This window comes from Bacillus rossius, chromosome 6 (genome assembly GCF_032445375.1).
Source record: "Bacillus rossius redtenbacheri isolate Brsri chromosome 6, Brsri_v3, whole genome shotgun sequence".
Lineage (NCBI taxonomy): Eukaryota > Metazoa > Arthropoda > Insecta > Phasmatodea > Bacillidae > Bacillus > Bacillus rossius.
In genome coordinates this window covers 39,263,326-39,285,698 of record NC_086334.1, presented here as the reverse complement: position 1 = coordinate 39,285,698, position 22,373 = coordinate 39,263,326, and the positions used below count along the sequence as shown (strand labels likewise).

General features: G+C 35.1%; 2 protein-coding genes across 2 annotated transcripts in view; one reads left to right on the top strand and one right to left on the bottom strand.

Annotated features, from left to right (window-relative positions):
- LOC134533057 (uncharacterized) overlaps positions 1 to 18,384 on the top strand; it is a 98,301-nt gene extending 79,917 nt beyond the window's left edge. Inside the window, exon 8 of the mRNA XM_063370250.1 lies at positions 15,983 to 18,384. Within this exon, the coding sequence (XP_063226320.1) occupies positions 15,983 to 16,258 (276 nt within the window). The 3' untranslated portion in view covers positions 16,259 to 18,384. The remainder of the gene's footprint in view (positions 1 to 15,982) is intronic.
- LOC134533056 (serine/threonine-protein phosphatase 4 regulatory subunit 2) lies at positions 1,082 to 13,901 on the bottom strand. The gene is made up of 2 exons (XM_063370249.1): positions 11,958 to 13,901; positions 1,082 to 4,114 (listed from the first exon to the last, which is right to left on the bottom strand). Exon 1 carries the CDS (start codon positions 13,774 to 13,776, stop codon positions 11,983 to 11,985), a length of 1,794 nt encoding a protein of 597 aa, XP_063226319.1. The 5' UTR covers positions 13,777 to 13,901; the 3' UTR covers positions 1,082 to 4,114; positions 11,958 to 11,982.
- Positions 18,385 to 22,373: the final 3,989 nt, after the last annotated feature.

Sequence of the window (22,373 nt, the reverse complement as noted above, 5' to 3'; positions counted from 1 at the left end):
TCTTGCATAGTTTACATTTATGTAATTCACATAAAGGCAGATAATAAATTCATATATGTGGATAAATAACCTGTCAAAATTGTAACTGTAACGAGACACCAAATAAAATGTGTTGCTTGGTCACGATACATGGCACTAACTGGCAGACTGGTATTCAGAAATGTGCGTCGAAGGGAATAGCTGAACTAAGGAAACCTGAATTTTTGAACTTGCTTGCAGGTTAGAACTTCACTCCTCCAAACACACAAGCCTCGTTTCATCTTATGTCAGCAGTTTGGTAGCAAGCCTGTATGACAGTGCGCTCTTGCGTTGATAAGACACATCTTCACAGCTATGGACATGAAAACTGTAAGAGCAATTGAGATGGTGTGCATTTAAACATTTAAAGACAAACGCCATTCATTTTGAACATTTTTCACACTTTTGACCCCCATATAACTTTAACAGCAAAAAACTTTGCAGCTGATCAACTTTTTGATGTGTCAGTTTCTGAGGAAACGTATTTTAGGATTTTAAAAAATTTATATAACTGAAACAGAGAGCATATTTATTGGCATCCTAAAACATGAATTTACTAACATAAAACATCTTAATTGAATACACTTGTAGGTTAATTTTTTTGATTTGATGCTTTTTGGAATACTTCAAAACAGTTTCCAGTGAGGAAATTGGGTTTTTGTAATTTTTTTTTGGCTCCTTAAAATGCCATTAAGTATGCAAAGTATATTTATTGCCTGATGCTTATTTTGATGCTATACAATATGCAAACTTGCTTTGCCTTAAAAAACACAACGTTAAATTCGTATGACATGTGGTAGCAGCACGCACAGAAACAAGGACAGTGCTGACGGCAGTCGGCATGTGTTAGAAAGAAAGAGAATGTGCCCATTTATTTCCGCACTGCAATCTAAGAGTGGGGTGTTCTGAAGAAATAAAAATCCCTTCGCTAAGATATTTTACAAAATAATTTTATAAATGGTGAAATATCACTTGGACACAAAAAGTGTATTATTTGCTAGTCTTTGAAGTGAGATATGCAGGGGCAACAATCTTTAAAAACACATTTGGCAGAAAAAAATCATACAATAAATGTTGTTTATTGGTTAATTTATATAATTTTTTATAGCAATATTTACCCAAAAATTGAGAAATGTACACACCTGGGAAATGATCATGATTTGTTTTTGTTAAGAAAATGAAAACTTGCAAGTGATACAATGAAAATGTACAGAACACTAATGGTTTATTTCTCAGTTGACTACTACTTATACCTGTAACAACTTTCCAAACAGAGCATGGCTTAAATAGCTATGAAGAAAATTTCCACTATTTTCTGGGGGCCCCAGAACCTAAGTGCGAGGCTCTTCACTTTTCTCGCTGGAAAACATTAATGTTACGACACTGTTAATTTCAACATTTTGGCTTCCAGAACATAAACAAAATGCTATAGCAGGACTCGTACATTGTGTAGTTTTTCATATAACAAACAATGGGGACAGGCAAAGGCTGACGGCCTTTATAGCAAAACATGAGCCTTGTCGTAATGTGGTCTTGCTCTCAGTACATGGACTCAATCAACACTATACAATATGTCAATAAAAGAATGTCCCGATTATAAAATTTTATAGCATCAATTGTAAGTTTTGTAGTGTGTTGATTCAAGGTCACAGTTAAAGAGTAATTATAACTGTTTCAGATAAGCGCAATCACGAGCACTGCTTTGTTGTTTTCTCGCTTGCAGCGCCACCTATGTTAAAAGAACGGCTCTTTCCCCAATTAGTAAAGGGTGAAAATGTAAACATTATTTGGCAACAGGATGGAGCCCTTTCCCTATTGGAATTTCTTTGTACGAAAGTGGTCGAACATCGAAGTCCCTCACCGTTGGATTGGTGGCAATGGTCTACATGACAGAGCTCTATTTCGCTGGCCTCCATGTTCACCTGTCATAACGCCATGCAGTTTTATTCCTCTGGGGCTTTATAAAAGATTGTATCTACGTTCAACCGCTACCTAATGATTGGCCAAAGTTGAGACACAAAATTGAAGAGGCTATTGCTTCCATTACTCCAGACGTGTTAACCAAAGTGTGGGAAGAATTGGCCTTTAGGTTGGATATGAGTAGTGTAACTAAACAAGGTGCACATATTAAACATTTATAAAAAAAACTAGGTTAGTTTACCTTCAATTTGATGTATGATTTGTTGTAAATAATCTAAATTAATGTTATATTATAACATTGAAACTGGGACATTCTTTTATGGACACCCTGTATTATGTTGCTAATGGATACTGAAGACTGCTAAAAGATGTCAATATTAACACTGGTCCCAAAAAAAAATGCTTTAAATATCATTGCTAAAGCAACTCACTATGGTTTATGAGCAAAGATAAAAATTACACGTGCACTTACACAGATGAGCTAAAAAAACAGTACAATCTGAATACTTTGTTCACTATACTGAGTTTCATACTTCTTCACAGAAGCCCAGGAAAATAAAAACTGAATAATGTGTTTCATCCATAGCAACATTTTAATTTTTAAATATAATCAAAAAACCTTTCACAACTTCTGATTAGAAGCCACTCTATTTCATTTAAAATATATTAAACAAATTTCTGAAGTGAATATTGCTGTCGGTAGTTACGTACTTACATGTATTTGTCAAAGAAAATGCTTAGCTGTGCAATAAAAAACAATGAATTGACCATAGTACTTAACCAAACTTAACTCTAAATGAACTCAAATAATTAATGAAAACAGTTTTTTTTAAATCCCAAATAATTTCAAATTAAAGGCCAAGAATCTGCACTGTTACTAATCAATCATTAGCCACACTGAAAACAAATTATTTACAAAATAATGCATATGCAGTTTTGTCCCTTGATACTAATAGTTGGAACATGAAAGCTGTATAAAAAAAACCTTTGCTAACCATCAAGTTACAATTGGATAGAGAAATTCCACTACTATGGACCAACACATTGCACACACAGCTTTGAGTGAGTCTGCCCCTCCCAGACCTCGGAACTACCTCCTACCCTCCCCACAAGAGTCAAAGGCATGGGGCATGCCGTGTCTTGTTTTCAGCTACACATGCAAACAAGTCTCCTCTTCTATTTCCATTTTGTACTATGGAAAGTGGGCAGGGCCCATATCTATTGAGGCTACAAAAACTTTGGCTGCTCTATCAGCTGTATGACAACTACATGAATTATTCTTTGCATGCTTTAATTCATAACAATATCACTGCTCTATTGATTATGTTGCATTTTCCAAACATCCAATGGACACAATACGGTCAAGGACTGCTATCCGAACATTAAACATTCTCTGGTTTGCCTAGTTCTGTTAAACATTGTACAGCACTAAAATGAACACAACAGCAAGCCCAACACACATATTCCTACAAATATCTTCACACGCGGGAAACATGTTCACTTACACAAATATTTCTACAAAATTTGCTAAAAAAATTACACAAATACAGTAGACAGCATTCAGATAATTTAACTTCTGGGCTATCCCATGTTAAACACAACACATTGAAAATAAATAGCGCAAATGCATCATCAAAATTATGCAGTTTTGTGTATTAAATGATATTTCAGTCACCTTTAGCATTACAATACTGCACCAACTCCACTCTTCAACCAACGTTCCTTATGTTCACACAGTTAACGGACTATCTTGCACTGAAAATCTGAGATCTAGCTTATCAGAATGTTTTTTGCTTTCCTTAAGTTATAAACAACACTTATTAGTTATTACCTTTTCTAACCACTTGTGATACCTTAAAATGACAATCAACCAGTGTAGTAAAAAATCAACACCTACAAAATAATTTTTTTTAGTATTCTGCATAAAATGTTGGTGATACAATGGTCAAGTGGTAAAAGGCACAGATAAATCGCAGTCTGTTGATGTGCCAATGTAAGACATACTTGCAGGAAAGAAATACTGCAAATTTGTGGCTGTCCTACCTCAGAATGTCCAAAAATTTGTTTCGTTAGGATAACAACCAAAATTTGTGATAAGCTGAACATCATGTTGAGGCAGTAACGAACATGGTAGTAATGCATCCTGGGGAAACCAAACTTCTTGGAACGAACCACCCTGGAAAAACGCACATATTCTGGGTTAGCACAGTTAACTACAAAACACATTGGCAAACATGCATCGGACAGTTTTATTGTCAATAAATTATAGTTGTGCCACACCTGCAATAATTTCATACTGGCTTCATTCAATTCATTGTACATTTTCCCAAACCAATGTGAATGAACATACTCCTCTCACGATATTATCAGGTAGGTAAACACAACACACCTTTTGATGTCAACATGCAAGTACGTACACAGCTGCTTATTTTATAGATATGTACTTTAAGTCCTGAATGAAAACAAATCCAATCATTACTACAAGAAAAATGCATTGCAAGATACATTCTCTTCTGGAGAAGATAAGAGATGGTCTTTTAAACATTTATTTTGGAGTATGTAGCAAATTCATTAATATTCATATATTGCCTTTAAAGTGAGCTAACCATGTTGTTTCTTCAGTACTTAGCCATTCATTATTAGCTTAGCTATTCATTCTCATTATCACATTATCATTATCTTGCTTCATGGAATAGCACTGAAGAAAGTTTACTCAATGTGTAATTTTTTTAGGAACATAATTTGGATAGTTTGTTGGCATTGGGTACAATTTGTATTTTAAACCTACTGTACCTACTATACTAAACCTACTTGTTTTGAGCAATAATTTGGTGGAATATATGGCATCCTTAACATTAATTATACAGATGGTGTTTCATGGCTGCACAACTCATTATGATTTGCTGTTTACCATTAAATGTCAATTGATCCCCTAAACAACTCTTATTTAAACTAGTTTATAATGCAATCTAGCCTCCTCCACACAATTTAGAAATCCTACTTTGCAAAAAAAAAAAAAAAAACCTAAGGACTTAAAATGACTGTTTATGACTTATTATAAACTAATGCAACAAAAATTAATGATATTTGACAACATAATTTAAGTATAACATAGATCATTCAGTACCAGGTCTGTCTTTCTGAAGATAAAATATGTTGCAAAAGTAAAAAATAAATAGGTTTTGCAGTTGATAGAAGTTTGAGACTGTTACTTCAAAAATATGTCACAAAATTAGCAACATCAAAAATATTTTAAAACATAGTTGCTTTTAACTTTATTTTAGACTTCACATAACTGGATTTTATTTTCAATGATTGTCATTCTAATCATTGAACCCAATTTTCCTGTAATATTCTTCGTTTTATGAAATGTTCACTATTAGATGCAGCCATGTTGTCTTCAAGTAGGTCTCTATCGTTTAAAGTACTTCGGCAACAAGTAACAATTTTCATTTTTAATTGAAGCCCCATTGCATGGTTGGCTTTTGGACTGTTCCCATACTTTAATTTTTTTGTCTGGTTTTTAATAATTTTATTTTTTGTATTTTGTTTTATTTCTTAGAATGGTGATAATATTTTAATTCGTTTTAGCTCTTAGTTTAATTTGTTTAAGTTTTATATTACGGCCTGTTTATTTACGCTTTATTGAAATTGTGTAAAGGTTGGTAAGATTAAAATTTTTTTTCTTTAATTACCTGTTTCCATTTGAATTTTTATTCAGATTTATTAAAAGTTTTTGCGTAATGTGGCTGTATTTATCAGTAACATAAGTGTACATTTCACGTGTGAGACCAGATGTTTATTGAGAGGCGGAACTGAGTTGCCTTCACGGCCCCTAGAGAGCGGGGTGGTTGGGGTGACTGTTGACGCCACGCGGTCTGGAGAGAATAAGCTGGGCCGTGCTCAAGGACAGAGCTGTTGTATGCATGTTCACGTTTCTTTCGTTTACGGGAACGAGTGAAAATGTTGGTGTAAAGTACGTGCTCCAATTTATTCGAGACAGTGCTACTGAACCACAGGCGATGGTTGAAGCTAGCACGTCCTGGTATGGGTGTGTGTTGTGGTGCTAAAGTCGGCGGAAACATGCACTCAAGAGCATGTTGTTTCAGGCCAGTAACCAGGTTTTTAGTTAGTGGTTATTATTATGCAAGTTCCTGCTGAGAACTTCTAAACCACGTGAATGACACACCCGTAGTTTGTGAATTGCCCCTGGAAAGTCATGAACTTGAGTCAGCTGATGAAGGTTTCCTGATTAGACTCTAATGACACGCGAAGAACATCACCACTGCATGGACGTGTGAATCAAGGTTAATAATTTCCAGAGAGGAATAATCACGTTCCAGTTAAGAAATAAATTTTATAGTGATTTTGTTTTGACCAAATTTTGAATGAAAACTTTAAAACTGAGCTCAGGTTAGAAATTGTGCACTGATGAGAACTTTTGAGACTTTTTATGGAGACCCGGATCCCTTTGGTAGAATTTTTTGTATACAAATTTTTGAATGTATGTTATAAATTTACTTGTAACAGGCCGTAAAGCTTTTATGATATTTTGGTAACACATTTATTTGGAGAGCAAAAGCTCTAATAACTTTTGTTACAGCAAATTTTAGCTGTATTAGTAAATGCAAGCTTATTGTAACAATAATGATTGTGTATATTATATATACCTTATAGAGTTAGCTGAGTTTTTAATCCAAGATTTGGTTTCGTTGTTGTGCTCAAAGCCCGAATGTTAATGTTCCACCAATAAGATTTTTTATATAAAAGTTTATTCCTTACCTTTCATTAAGGCACTTCTAATTAGCACCTTCTTTAAATATTTGATTAGTATTTTAAATAACTTGTTCGTGAGGACATTTAGTGTCGGAACAGCCGGTACAGTTGTGAGCCAAAGTTACAAACTTTAAAAAAAAAAAAAAAAATTCAAATTTTTGCATTTTTTTTAAGGCTGCTCCCAAACAGGTGTCTGAATTGTGGTGGCTTGGTTAATGGGTGATAAGCTGCTACATAATGCAATATGAGCTAATAAGATTTCTCTGGCTTTTCCCTAATCAATATTTCAAATTTCCCTACATTGCAATTTTCAGAAAGAAATAAAGAAAATTCAGCCTCACCATCCCCGTTACTGCCCTAGTTCTCTCTCCACGTACTTAATTTCAAACAGAACTTTATGTATGCCATTTTAGTGTATACATTAAAACACCATCTGGGAAAAAAAGCTTCAATAGCCTAGGTGATGCAGAATGGAGCATGATATTTCCCCCTCAAATTATTATCACTAAGGAATTTCCAGGACTTCAGGATTTTACTTTGATTCCTGGCTGACTTTCCATGGCAAATTCCAACTTCCCTGATTTTTCTATACTTTCTATAATTGGATATCCTGTAGATAATGACTTTTATGGGCTCTTAGATTTCTAATCGATCGTAAATTAAAGACCTTTACAAACTCTGCCAATGAAACTTTTTCTCATTGTCCCTCCACCTCCTTTAAATCCTTTCTGTAGCCTTCTCTGCAATTTGCTAACCCCTTAATTAACTCAGCCTCTCCATCCACCTTGTCTCCTGAAACACACCTCGTCCCAGGTTTCTAACCGCCACAGATGGCCCGTGAGTCATCCCCTCAACACCTCTATAGGAACATATTCCACACGTGCCATTGTAACTATTCATGCTTATTGTAAGCATGAGTTATTTAAATTTTACTAACTTAACAACTGTTTCACACAATTTAAGGTACTGTAAATGTAGTTAACCAAAATAACAGCTCACACAATTTAATCGTATTTTAAATGTAACCAACCTAAACAACCGTTCAAAATTGTAAACTTTCTGTAAATTACAAGCAATAATAAGTAACTATGAAAGAAAGCAACTTTTCTGAAAGAAAACAAAATATTCCAAAATGCTTTTATCCATTTATTAACATGTTTGGAATCATTGTGGTACTTCAAGTAGTTTACCATTTTAACATTTGTCTATGCAGTAACACAGGCGTCGCCATGTGCGAGTCTCCACTGTGTTTGCAAACAGCTTGCCTCAATGATAACAGGGACCTTAAAAGTGACATAAGAAAGATACTTGCTGCAATTAAAGACAACTTTTGAACTAGGTAATACATTTTTGTTATTACCCTAAGCAGGTTTATTCTCCTAAAACATATTTTTGCCTCATAGGTACTGAATACAGCATTCTACACATTCCATGCAAATGTGCCAAATGTTAGAAAATTAATTGTTTATTTTACAGCAATACTAGTCATTTGTAATGGGCTGTTTTTACTTCTATCTTAATGACAAATATAATAAAATATTTATGAAGTAACTTCATTGTATTTAAGATGATTAAAATATTGACTAAGTAGTTTAATTAATTGCAGGCCTATGTAGTAGGTATTTGGTTATTTATTAATTTGCAGTTAGAGTAGCATATTAAGAGTTCATTTCTCTTTGTTACGTCACTTGATACTTGTCGCATATGTGGAAGGTCTGATTTTAACGTTCCTATCATTATTGATGCAAACTGTTTGCAAGCACAGCAAGGACTTACACATGGCAGCGTATGCGCGCTACTGCACAGGCGAACGATAAAACTGTTAATTACATGTCAAGTTCTAGAAATATTGCAATGCTCCAGTTGGTAAGTTTAGATTAGCGACATTTAAAATAAGTTTTATATGTATATATTTTTTGGACTTTGAAGGTATAAGACATTGTGTCACAAAAACAAAAATTTTTATTAGAGCAATTAAATTTTTTTTTAAATAGTGCTCTGCTATTTATAACCAAAAAAATCTATATTTTTGACATATCATAAATCTTAAAGTTGTGCCACTAGAATGAATGTCAAACGATGGTCAAGTTTATGGTTAAGTACATTTTGCCTGAAAGCTGACATAGTACCTTATGCCTCCATACAGATTACATACACAGCCTTATAAATTATGTTAACAGTTTTTTAGTTACATTAAAAATACTTTAACCCATTCGTGCACAGATCGGTCTGTCAGCCGTCGCATTCCTAAATGACTTTCGTGCACGAGTCGGTCTGACAGACGTCCAAAATCCATAGCATTTTTAAACTTTTTTTACAAATTTAGTTCCTCGATTTTTCACTAGAATGCGTGTTTACTCTCTTTCCTAAGTATTATTCTTTGCTTTGGTGGTTAAGTCTTATTCTAATCTTTGCTGTAAACAAATATATTTGTTTTTATTCACGCACGTGTTTTTGTTATGACATTTGGTGACACGTGACAATGTGTTCAAAATGTAAGCGGATTTTTGATGACATTAGCAATGCGGTGGATGAAAGTGATTCTGATGTTGTGGAAATGTCAGATAATAGTGATAGTGACAGTGAAAGTAGTTATTCTTCATCAGTGAACATTTCTGAATTAGAAGAGTGCGGCCAAGGCAACAATCTGTCAAAATCTGACACATCTGCGCCTATCGGTTCTCACGAATGGTCCAACGAAAAAGGTAATAAAATTATAACTAAAATACCATTTCACAGTAATGTTGGTGTAAATCCAGTGGCTTTACTCACCCACAATTTTCCACCAAACCCTACAAAATTAGACTGTTTTCGGTTAGTGTTTGATCATGATTTGTGGCAGTCAATCTGCACTGAAACCAATGACTATGCCACAGAGTGCATTGCAGTAAAACCAAATTCTAATTGGTTTCCCATCACTTGTGACTAAATACAAGCATACTTCACTTTGTGTGTTATGATGGCACAAGCAAAAAAACACAGCATTCGTTCATATTGGAGTGGCAAAGGTATGACTCGTACACCAGGCATTCGTGAAGTTATGTCTTTGAAGAGGTTTCTGGACATCTCCAGGTATCTTCACTTCCAAAACAACAATGCTCTGAACAAACATGATCGTTTGTGTAAAATAGCACCAGTGCTAGATTATTTCAGAAAAAAATTTCCTGAGCTAAATTGTCCAGGGGAAAACCTTTCATTGGACGAGTCCCTGATGAAGTTTCGAGGCCGTTTGTGTTTTATACAATATAACCCTTCAAAGCGAGCTAGGTTTGGAATAAAAATATACAAACTTTGTGACTCGAAAACTGGGTACTGTTTTTCCTTTTATATTTACACAGGGAAAACAGAAGGCAAACAAGCTACACTAGCCAGTGAAGCTATTGTAATGAAGCTAATGGAACCATATCAAGGGGTTGGTCACACACTGTTTGTGGATAACTGGTACAGTTCGCCAAAACTTTTTGAAGAGTTACATAATCATGGAACTAATGATGTTGGCACTGTTAGGCATAACAGAAAAAACATGCCTAAAGATACTGAATTCAAACAGAAGTTTCACAGAGGGGAAAGTATGATCAGGTACAGTGAAAGTATGAGCGTTGTAAAGTGGATGGACAAAAAACCAGTTTTAGTGTTGTCTACATGCAATAGTGAAATTGACTATGCTATGACAAAAAAGGTAGACAGGAAAACAAAGATGGCTGTCATGAAGCCGAGAGTTGTAATCAACTACAATACTTGGATGGGAGGTGTAGATAAGCAGGACCAACAGTTAGCATCCTTTCCCATCATGCGGCGGTATGTAAAAGGTTACAAAAAAGTTTTCTTTTATGTAATGGACATGGCACTTTACAACACATATTTGCTGTGGATGTCAGTTACTGGAAAAAAGGCCAAGTACAGTGCATTCAGAATTGATGTCATGGAAGAACTGATGGCATCACTGACTTTGCCACACTATCAACGGCGGGGACGCAGATCTGCGGGTGACACTCCAATGAGGCTTCAAGCTGCTCACTGGGCTCATTTCCCAAGATTCATTCCACCGAATCCTGGCAAGCAAAACCCATCCAGACGTTGTGTTGTGTGCAGTGCTCATAATAAAAAGAGCGAAACACGTTGGGAATGCAAGCGCTGTGTGGTTGCACTTCACGTTGTTATGATTATTGATGTGCCAGAATGTTTTGAGATTTATCATACAAAAACCAATTATTGAATCTTAATTATGGTTTGATATGTTTATTTAATCAATGCACAGTTCTGTAATAAGTGGTTCTTAAAATAAATTTTAATATGTTGTAATCGAAACTATTTCTAACCAGTAATTTTTCTCATGATAATTTTTGTGATTTTGGACTAAATTAATTGGTGTAAAAGGGCCGCGTTTGTAGAGAAAAATAAAGTGAGCGAATGGGTTAAAATAGTAAGGATGGTTGGTTATATTAAGTCAGCTACATTTTATATTGGTAATTCTTAACCAGTCGTTCAAACGATTTTACAGTATTTTTAACGTAGCTAACCTAACCTAACCTAACCAGCTATCCACATTAATTTTTAAGTATTTTAAATGTTGTTAACCTAAAAGTTTCATATTATCTAATATCAAATTTTAGATCCTGGACATAACAAACACTTGTAACATTGAATTATGATCATAAGTCGAACACAAATGAATAAATTTCCACAAGACACATAGTTTGTATTGTGATAGTCCAATTTTTTGATTGGCCAGGATCTTTCAACATAATAATTTAAAACAGCAAGCATCATAAACCACAGGATCAATACTATATACATTATCATTAAATCAATATCAAGGGATAAACTTGGATAAGTGATATGGAATGATTACAGCTATGTACTTTATTTAGAATTTTACTTTTAGATAATTTTCCATTCTTAATGTTATTTCATTAGTTGAGGGTTTATCATAATTTTAAGCACTTTCCCATCTATATTTTCTAGTTTTAAGTAAGTTTTACCATTATATTTTCCTCATTTTTATACAATGACCCACTAATAGCTGTCATTCAGGATAAAAAAAACATTCCTTTGCAGGTTAATGAAGCAATATTAAATACAGGCCACATAAATAGCCCTAATTGTTCATTCATTTTTTTTTTTTTAGAAAAGCCCTTACCTCTACAAGAAACCAAATCATATAACATAAAAATTTAAGTAAACATTCTTTTATTCACAGAACTGACATTAGCTGTTCACGGTGCACTAGTTTTACAACTTACTTTAGAACAGCTAAGAATAACACCATTAACTGCCACCTCCAGCCCCTGGCATCTCCTCTGACTGGTCCATGGGCTCCTCTTCCGTGGCCACTTCCATGGGCAGGCTGGTCTCGTCAACATCCATCGCTTCGTCCTGCTCCACTGCAGCTTCTATCTCCACTGGCTCCATGTCATTGGCCTCCGCACACAAGTCCTCTTCGATACCACCCGCCACCATCGCACCGCTCGCCAGCGACTCCCTGCTTTCACACTCTTCCTGTGTTGCACTCTGCTCGCTTTGCAAGAGCACCTCAGTCGCTGCAGACGGCTGAGGTGCAGCTGATAAACTGGTCTCGTCAACAGCCACTTTCACAGGTTCTATGTTAACTGATGCGTCACTTTCTTCTGCTACAACAAACTGATGACTGTCATCTTGTTCGTGAACACTTTGAGATTCCACAAGGGAGTCAGAATTTTCAGATACTTCTTCTTCTTCTTCTTGCGTACAAACAATTTCAGATATTGTTACACTGCATGTTTCTTTATCATCTTCTTTACCAGGTGATTCTGTTACATCTTCTCGAACTGTTATTACGGTACCAAGAGTGGGGGGAGTTTCATATGTCAATTTATCTAAAGTGTCTGGAAGTGGTTCAACAATTGGTTCTTGTTCTGCTGAAGAATGTAACTGATCGGAAGCCTCGTGACAAACTTCACTAGTACTTGTAGATGGTTCAGTGTTTTCATCAGATTCACATTCTTTCTTGATGTTTTCTTCGACTATTGCGATTGCTTCTGAAACAATATTTTCTGTTGTGCTTTCGATTTCTGAAGAAATGGTGTTTTCAACATCTTCTTCAGGACTTTTATTTGGCGTAATTTCTGACAAGTTTATGTCAAAAACTGCTTTGTCTGTTTCATCGATTAGAGGGCTTTCGTTTTTCGAACTGCATACTTGATCTGCCACTTCATTTATGATGACTTGATTGAATGCTTCAACACCACTTTCTGCAGAAGTGTCAGGCTCCGATATATTGCTAATTTTTGTACAATCGTTGTTGCTTAACTCAATGTTTTCTATTATTCTGTCACCAGTGGATAGACTGTCTTGTTGCTCCTTAATTCCATATGTCTTGCTATCACCATTACCAGTAACAAGTAGAACAGTTGGTTGATTTTTCTGCCACGCCTTCATGCTGGCAAGTGGTCTATTAGTACATTCTTCCATGCCCATTTCATCAGCAGTGGAGCAATCCAATAGTCTTACACTTTCAGGAACAGGCACATCACTGCTATCAGCATGCATCAAGTTGACACCTTCGCTACTAACTGTTTCAATAGCTTCGCCTAGTTCAATACCCCTTGTGTCAATGACTCCGTTCATTACAGGTTCTGACTGAATGCCTTCTGGTCGCTTAGGGATTCCCGGTTCTTTGGTACTTACCACCAAAATATTCTTTTCGATAGCGCGCATGTACTTGTCAACCCGGCTGTACTCTTTCCTCGGGTATATAAGTAACTCACAAATTCTCTGCACTGTAAAGGGCGCGCTTGAAAATGTGTCCAAACGTTCTAATAAACTGTTTTTCAGTACTTCATAATTAAATGCATCTACGTTTGGACACGGTGGCAGATCAATAGCTGGACAACTTTCATAGAACTCTGTTATAGTTTTTGCTAGTTTGTCTCGGAACAAAAATTTCACCACCGACCACTGAAAAACAGGGTCACCCGTTTTCGCGACATGCGCTAGGTAATCATTTAATTCACTGGGTATATCGTTAGGCTTTAACTTTACGTATTCTTCCAATGTTTGTAAAATTCCTTCGGCGTTTTCCATGACGTTACTACAATTTTAAAGATCTTAAACTAAACACAACAAACCAACGCACACAATCATTCGTTTCGATCAACAACATACATTTCCTACTATCAGTTTCACCAACCAACAGATACTTAAATAACAAACTTTATCTTATGTAATAAATGAGTTGATTTTATCGAACACATGTTATAAATTTATTTTAAATTTCAAGAAGTATAAACATGTATATTAAAATGGATATTTCATGACATTTAAACAAGACTAAAATACGTATGAATGCTAAATGAATTACTTTCTAGTACTGTTTATTGCCAGTTGTACCAACTCAGTTGTGACCAACTCAGTATATTTCTTGAATAGATCAAAAGGAATAAAATGGCAGTATTCCGACCCGCCAAATTTTGAATTGCGACTTTGATAAATTATGTAGAGTGAATTGTACGTTATACTACTGCATTTATTCTCAAAGTAAATTAATTATTCAGCTTAAAAAAAAAATCTGCGGTACTGCTTTTATATTGTACAGAGCTCTTAACATGCTTGTATTAGCTTCACTTGTAACTATGTAATCAAATATTGTAAGTCAATTTTAACATACCTACTTCTAATAATTGTCGTATCGATTTGAAACTTCGCAAGTATATGTAATCTGGATGACAATGCAATAATTTCATGACTATGACCTGTTGAAAGTGGTGAGGGGGGCGGTTATAGAGGCTATAAACAGAAACCATGCTTTTTGTCTATCCATGAGGCTGGGGCATGGTGGGAAATAAGCCCAGGGATAAAATTCACCTGGAGGCCAACCCCCAAAATATCTGAAATTGAAAAAATATATTCTCTTTTGATTTGGAGTGTTTCCGATCCAAGAGGCTGGGGCATGGTGTAAAATGTGTCCGAGGTTCAACTGCTCCCCTTCTCCCTTCCCCAAGTCAAGAGGAGGTAATTTGCCCTTGATTTTTCGAAAGTCAAGATAATTTAAGTAGTACTTAATTTTTATATGCTCTTGAGGTCTTTGGGCACCACCATACTCACTAGTGTGTTGTGGTGTCAGAAGGGGGTTGGGGGGGGGGGGGTGGGAAGTCAATTGCCGAGGGGGAGGGGGGGGGTGGGTGGAAAGTCAATTGCCCCCGAAATTTATGGGACTGAAAATTGATTTTGCAGTGCATTGCAAGGAGTATTACTTAAATTTCAAGAACATGAAGAACTGATGACAATACAATAATTTCATGACTATGACCTGAAAAAAAGTAGGGGGGGGGGGGGGGGGGTTCAGATAGGCAAAAACCACTACATGCTTTTTGTGTATCCATGAGGCTGGGGTATGGTGGGAAATTTGTCGGAAGTATTTCTATCCATAATGACTATTTGTTATGATAGTCATTATGAAAATATAAGAAGAGAGAACCCCATGCTTTTTCTTAATTAAAAATTGTATTGTTTATTTAATTGATTTTAAGCTTATTAAAATAATTAGGCTATACAGAGTTGTAGATCATTCTATCACTGTTGAAAAAATTACTTAAATTTATAGATTATGTTTTACTTTTTAGTTCATACAACAATAAAAGTATTTTTTTTTAAATTTTAAATATAGCTTTAAGATGCACTCTTTTCTGAATCCAGGGGGTATATTCACTAACTTTCACCATTTAACAACACTGGCCATAACTCTCATGTCCTCTTAACAACACTATGGATTGAGTCCAGACCACCAGACCAAATGGCCAGTATGCATCACTGACAAGCATTGCAATATTCTCGACTGTACAGTAGTCTGCTGTTAACTTCTGTTTTCCGACCTCCCTCAATTCAAATAATTCATAAAAACGATTGCAATGATTACTTAATAAAGAATATCTGAATTGTTACTCTATGGCATGGTAATAACAATTCTTAAAAGTAGGTTCGTAAAATATCAATGGTTATTAACTACACTATTCTCAATAATCATGTCATAAATATTCTTTTTCTGCAGTTCGGCGTAGTTTGTGCTGTCATAAGTTTGAAAACATTAAATTTAATACTTACTACTACGAAAAAATTTTTTTTTGTGATTTACATTGATATAACATTGGAATTAGGAAAATTTCTGTTCTGTAATCAATTGAAACGGGTGTACATTCAGCAAAGTGTAATTTAAATTATTTACATTTTAATTATACTCGAGAAACACGCAGCCTGCCGCAGACAAGTGCAGTGATGTGCCCGTGTGCCCCAGGTGTCGCCCACCGAGCTGGAGAACATCATCATCGAGCTGCCCGGGGTCACGGACGTGGCAGTGGTGGGCGTCCCGGACGAGAGGGCCGGCGAGATCCCGAGGGCGTTCGTGGTGCTGGGCAAGGACTCCCCCGTGACGGAGTGCGACATCGTGGACCACCTGGAGCCTCGCGTGGCCCCGTACAAGAGGCTGGCGGGCGGCGTGCGGTTCGTGGACGCGATACCACGCAGCCCTGCCGGCAAGGTGCTGCGCCAGCAGCTCAAAACGCTCGTGTGACTGGACAATCATTTTGTAATTCTTCGAGTGGTTGAGGTATTATTACTTAATACCAGTGAATTTTACAACCTGAAGCAACTGGCGAGATGTAAAAAATCAGTGGCGAAACACAAGTTGAGAGATGTGGGGGCCACCTTGACACATCACCTTGACGGGGATGCCAGATTATTTCCCTTCGATCAAATAATCCACCCAAATACAAACGTGGGACTGAAGACACTAAATTTATATTAAAATAATATGTATATATTTTAAAACAGTCGAGAAGATATCCGATCTCTCGTACTTTTTGAAGAAAGTTTTTGGAGTGCAGTGGGAAAGTGATCCATTCTGCCATAGAAACCATCATCCCAGCACTCACCTGGTGGTGTCATGCAAACCCAGTGGAGGCCAAAATCAGATTTGCTTGGATAACGATCCAACCCAGAACCCAGGAACGCTAGTTCGGGGTCTTGCGACTGTGATGTCTTGCTCCTTGAACCGTTCGCTACACACTGTTTTGTTTTGTTTAGATGTACACTTCCACAGATTTTTCCAATAAAATTGTTTGCATTTGCTGGTTGTCAGACTGCTAGGAAATTCATTGATTTGCAGCTGTTTGCATTTGGTTGTAAGCATTTTTTAGCTTTTGGTTCCATGCATTTATCATACTTTCTGGAAGAAAGAAGATTGTAAGTAAACCAATCCTCACTATTGTTAACTTAGAATTTAGTGTACTTGTGACATATGTAAATTTTTTTTCTTCAAAAATATAAATAAATATGTAATTTTTATTTCTACTGGTATAAACTGTAAAATACCCCCAACACACACACACACACACACACACACACACACACACACACACACACACAAAATAGTATTTTTTAAATCTGTGATACATAAGTATTTTTTTTAATAGATCACCTTTTACCTAAACACGTATGTTGTATTGGTCCAATATTGTAATGGAGTCCTAACAACTTTGGTATGAAACAAATGCTTATATACTAAAGTCATACCAGAGTGTTTGTATCGAACCCACAACTCTCGCAATGTGAGCATGGTGCGTTTGCAATTACTGCCCAGAACCAATGCAGGAAAAAAGAGGGAACAAGAAGAGGGCACTTTCACCTTTGGTATGCCTCTGGTAAAGATAACATATGTAATATTAAGACATATCAAGTGTTTATGTAATGATTTAGTTAAAATAAGAACTGCTGTTACACTGTAAGACTCCATAATTGTGCATAAGAGCAGAAACAGCAGCACATCAACAACTTATGCATTAACATTTTCTTGAGTTATGGACATGGTTAGTGAAAATTAATTTAATACTTATTACTTATTCAGAAACCCAAACGAGTTTTATACATTTTTGTATATCTTCAATTTTGTATGTTGTTAATGCAGTGTTTTAACTTCAGATATTGAATAACTCTGATATTATGATTTTACTTGCTGCATTACACGTAACCTCAAACCATGAACACTAACGCTATTGTAATTTTTGTATCTATATTTTTTAAACAAGTAAAGATGCCATTACCATACCAGTTCATATTTGCAAAAAATTTATTTGTACAGTTCAGGCACTAACAACTTTTCTGATTTACAAAATTATTATTTTCTATTATTAGAAAGATTATTAAACCTGTAAACTTAATTCCAGACACTATTACCAAATGTGTTTCTGCCATGATTTGCCAATAGTGCATCCTGGCAAATGTGAGGTAAACTAACCCTGAAAGCAACTGGGGCTAAACACTTGGGCATCGGAGATATTTCTTCATAATATAAACCACACAACTATATTAAATGAGTTTAAGTAAATACACAATGAATGAAGCAAATACATAGCTATTTAGGAAAGAGCAAAATATTGTTTGTTCATTTGTCACATTATTAATTTGTTGCATGGTATATAATACTACACAAGTACCATTGTCATTTTGTGCACATGGAAAAAAAAATCACATAAAAGAATGCTAGTTCAAATCATGCTGTAATTAATTGGGATATTTACTTTTTTTTATTTACATAAAAAAAAAACTATAACAGCATTACTTATATAGGTGTGTGTGAATTACCTTTAGATATAGGAATGTATCCAATATTGTAAATAAATTGTATCATTGAAGTTCAACAAAAATTGAAAGAGCATTTATTGCACTTAATTTTTAGAACACAATTATTCTTATACATTTTTAAGGGTGGGAAAACTTATCTTTTTTTTTTCTTTTCAAAATTAGAATCTATTATTTTATAAAATTAGAATCTATTATTGTAAAATTAGCCTTGCCTTACAAAGACATGGCAGTATCACGAAGAACGCTGGTTATAAAAACTAGTGTAGAGAATGATAACCAGAAAATCGCTACATGAGTCAAGTGTAACATTTAAGGCACTACCAGTACCTGTAGTACTACCGTGGTCACTGCTGTAGTTCACTTCACGCTCATGTTAAAGCAAAATGCAAGGGAGTAAAACATGTTTGGTTTTCATTTTATTAGCCAACCATAAACCTTCCATCCATGAGATGAAAAAATCTGTCTGGTGGACATTTTGCTTTTGTGTATTAACTTCAATGCTGGTAAGTCGTGACAAACATAAATAAAAAAAATAATTTATTATACATACACATGTGTCATAGACAAAATCCAAAGTACTACAATAAGATGAGTCCGGTCACTTATAATGTGATAGTCTAAAATACGGGTTTGTTTCATTTTAAGCATGAAATGATCCATTTTGAAATACAATTTTAACAAAATATTTTACAAATTATTGCCACTTTAAATTAACTTAGCCGAAATAAGCAAATTATTTAGAAAATAGCTAAAAAGATTTGTTTGAAATTAAAATTTGTGTATCATAATTTTAGTATATTTTATTATTGCTCTATTTTACTCTGGTAGAATGCAGTTTAATTTGATTTCACAGACAATATGGGCAATATTCAATTTTTAAAATTGAATTCAAATACATATATACCTATCAGGTGCTTCACATACGAGACAGTGATATTTTCATACGCCTATACAGCACTTGAATTTATGGCTAGCATTTGCCACTGTGTGTACACTTGTACTGCACTTTCATGCCAATCCCTTCCAAATGCACAAATAGGCAGTATTTTGAACGCCACCACCTTAAAATGGCACCCCATCATTTCTATATGGCTTGTAGTTCACTTGTCATGTTGAATTGCAATTATGGGACATTAAGACATTATGCAGTGATACAAAGATTTAAATGCATGCAACAAATGAAAAAGGTATGCTCTAACGCCTACAATAATGTATTGCTCAAACAAATTTTTTCTTTTAATAACTGCTTTTTGAAAACCCATTTGAACACAAACACAAATATAGTAGTTTACTGAGAATTAAAAAAATTACACATGTACATATGCCCTACCTATATACCGTATTTATGTGGATTGTTATTGCCATGCTATTCAAAATTAAACAGGACTGCAGATTGTACAGAGAGTTTGCAATAAATGACAGATTTCTAAAATCTGTGGTGAACCAGACACAAGGGTATCTGTACTGTCAAGACCTAATCCCCTTGACTTCAAGATGAATGCCATGTTTCACTGAAGAAAAATCAGGTAATTGTTATATCTACTAGTTCTTGATTTATTTGAACAGCTATTAATCATATATATATATGTACATGTATAAATGAATGTGATCAATCTCACACAGTATAAAACAATATACCAGCATTAAAAATTATTCTGTTCTTATTAAAGATTAGGTAATTTGAGAAAATTTTGTAAGTTGAAAAATGGAGAAGAAAAAAATCACCTAAATTAATATACAGCTACACCCTCTTCTATATACATAGAACATAGAGCAAACTCTCAATTATCCGTGTTAATCCATTGACCCATTGACCCATTGTTCCACATCAAGAGCCACCCTCTAATTTGGGTCGTACCATATCTTCATAGAATTCTATGAGGCATTATTTGTGTAATGTGTCTCGACTTACTGGAACGTAAACAATACGGCACTGACTCGCCATGCAGTCCTCTCCAATTCCTTGCTGTGTGCTGCCTACTGCGGGAAGGGGAAAGGCGGCAGCTGCCCAATCTCTGTTGTATTTAATGTTTCTACTCTCTGGCGGCTCTTTCTTCTTAGTTCCTTGTCCTCTTATAAAACTAGCACTAGCACGCACATTACAGTTAGCGAGAAACTTGTGCCAGGCTGGGGGAATATAAGTCACACTTCAACACGCCAATTCTTCGAGGCATTCTTTTCACGGACTTAACACTGGAAAGTTTCTATACATCAAAGATGGATGCTGCATTACGTGCGCATCTTACGGAGAGGTGGCTACAATGTTTGGCATGAAATTATGCAGTGAGGAATAAATAGCACATGAAAAATATATTGCTGGAAAACAGTTGTCTCATGAAAACTGGTCATGATAGACAAGTAAATTTGCCTTCATGTACGTTGTTTGTTCACGGGCATTTAACCGCAGAAGAGGTAAAGTTAACCCACCACTGCTCAAGATAAGATCACTCACAAAAATTCTGGCTTGTTATTTTTAGATTTTTCTGGTATCTCTTCCGCCAGCCAGCCAGTCACATCACTCGCCGGACCGACTGGTGGAGGGTGGAGGAAGCATAAAAACAGCGCATGAAACAAACTAGACGGATACTGGAGACGTGAAGCAGTGTTAGGGCACCCCCCTCAGGTTTAAAGTGTGACAAATGTGACAGCTGAGGAGTGGGAGGGACAAAGGTGACAGAAAAATATGAAACAGCTAAGTGAAGAAGTGTGCCGGAGTGCTTCAAAATATAAGGAATCAATACTTAAAAATAAATTTAAGCAAGGATAACATGAGCATTTACTGTAGTTCTATTAGCATAGAGTATTTGTAAATTCACACTCAAGTTTGCATTGATGAACTGAATTACTAAGTTCATGTCAGGGACTAATTTCATAATCATTCATCAAATTTTTTTTTCCAAAAATGCATAAATATTTTTGTATGATTAAAAAAAATTATCAATAAACATAACAAATCAATACTGTAAATGCAAAAATAAAAATTTAATAAAAATATTTCAAATTTTTAATGTAAAATAGGAGCCATTATCTACAATTAATGAATTGTTCTTATCTCTGTGACTGAAAACAAAGACCAACACGAGACCACAATGAAGATGTGACCACAAATATACAATAATATAACAAAAATTTTAACACAACTACAAAGTCTATCAAAAGGAACTTATTCATCCACTCATCTTTAGCTGTTCACATAACAGCAAAATCAGAACACTTTTTATAGCAATAAAAAAAATTACATGACTAATGTATGTGGCCTTTACGATCTATGAAAGTACATTTCTCGCTCACTCTCCGAGCCCCCACCCACCCACCCACCCATCCCCCCCACAAAAAATTACATATTATTATTTTGGAAACTAAAATACAACTTCTTTATACCTGCAAAACTTCGAAGATCATACATGTTTATATTATTATACAATGTACAGGAATACGTAAATGTGTGTATATAACTTGATAAAAAGTATTGTATTAAACATTGATTACTTTAAATTTACAAACATTCAACTGCAGTTAACCACAAGCTACATTCATGTCTTGTAACTTTTTAATTTTCTTTGGAGGCTCAAAGTCCCACAGCCATATTAAAAATAGTTCAGTATGTGTAGTGTTTATCTTTTAAAATATGTCTACTATCTAATGCATCATTCAAAAATCTCAATAATACAAAAAAAAAATTAGATAATGCTTTAACTATCACTGTCAGTCTGATTTCTTTAAGGCATTATGTGAGCGATGGATTTCCGTGTTTAAAAATGCTGTACATATTTTCAGTATAAAAAGCTACATTTAAAAATGACCATCCGCTGTACTTAGTCATGATCCAGTTGTGCGGACAGTTGCAAATAAAAGGTAATAAATAAAATACAGACTCCAACGACAATCTACTGTCCACATTCTTCTCCTATAAATATATCTAGTTAAAAATAAATATTTTACAATTCAAAAAATTGTATAAAAATACATCACTGTAAGTAACAATAACTGCAAAGTATATAACACCTAATTACACAACAGTTCAAGATACTGTAAATGAATAGACA

What these genes read in the sequence shown, in the direction of transcription:
- LOC134533056 (XM_063370249.1), bottom strand. Translation starts at nt 13,776, where the DNA reads ATGGAAAACGCCGAAGGAATTTTACAAACATTGGAAGAATACGTAAAG.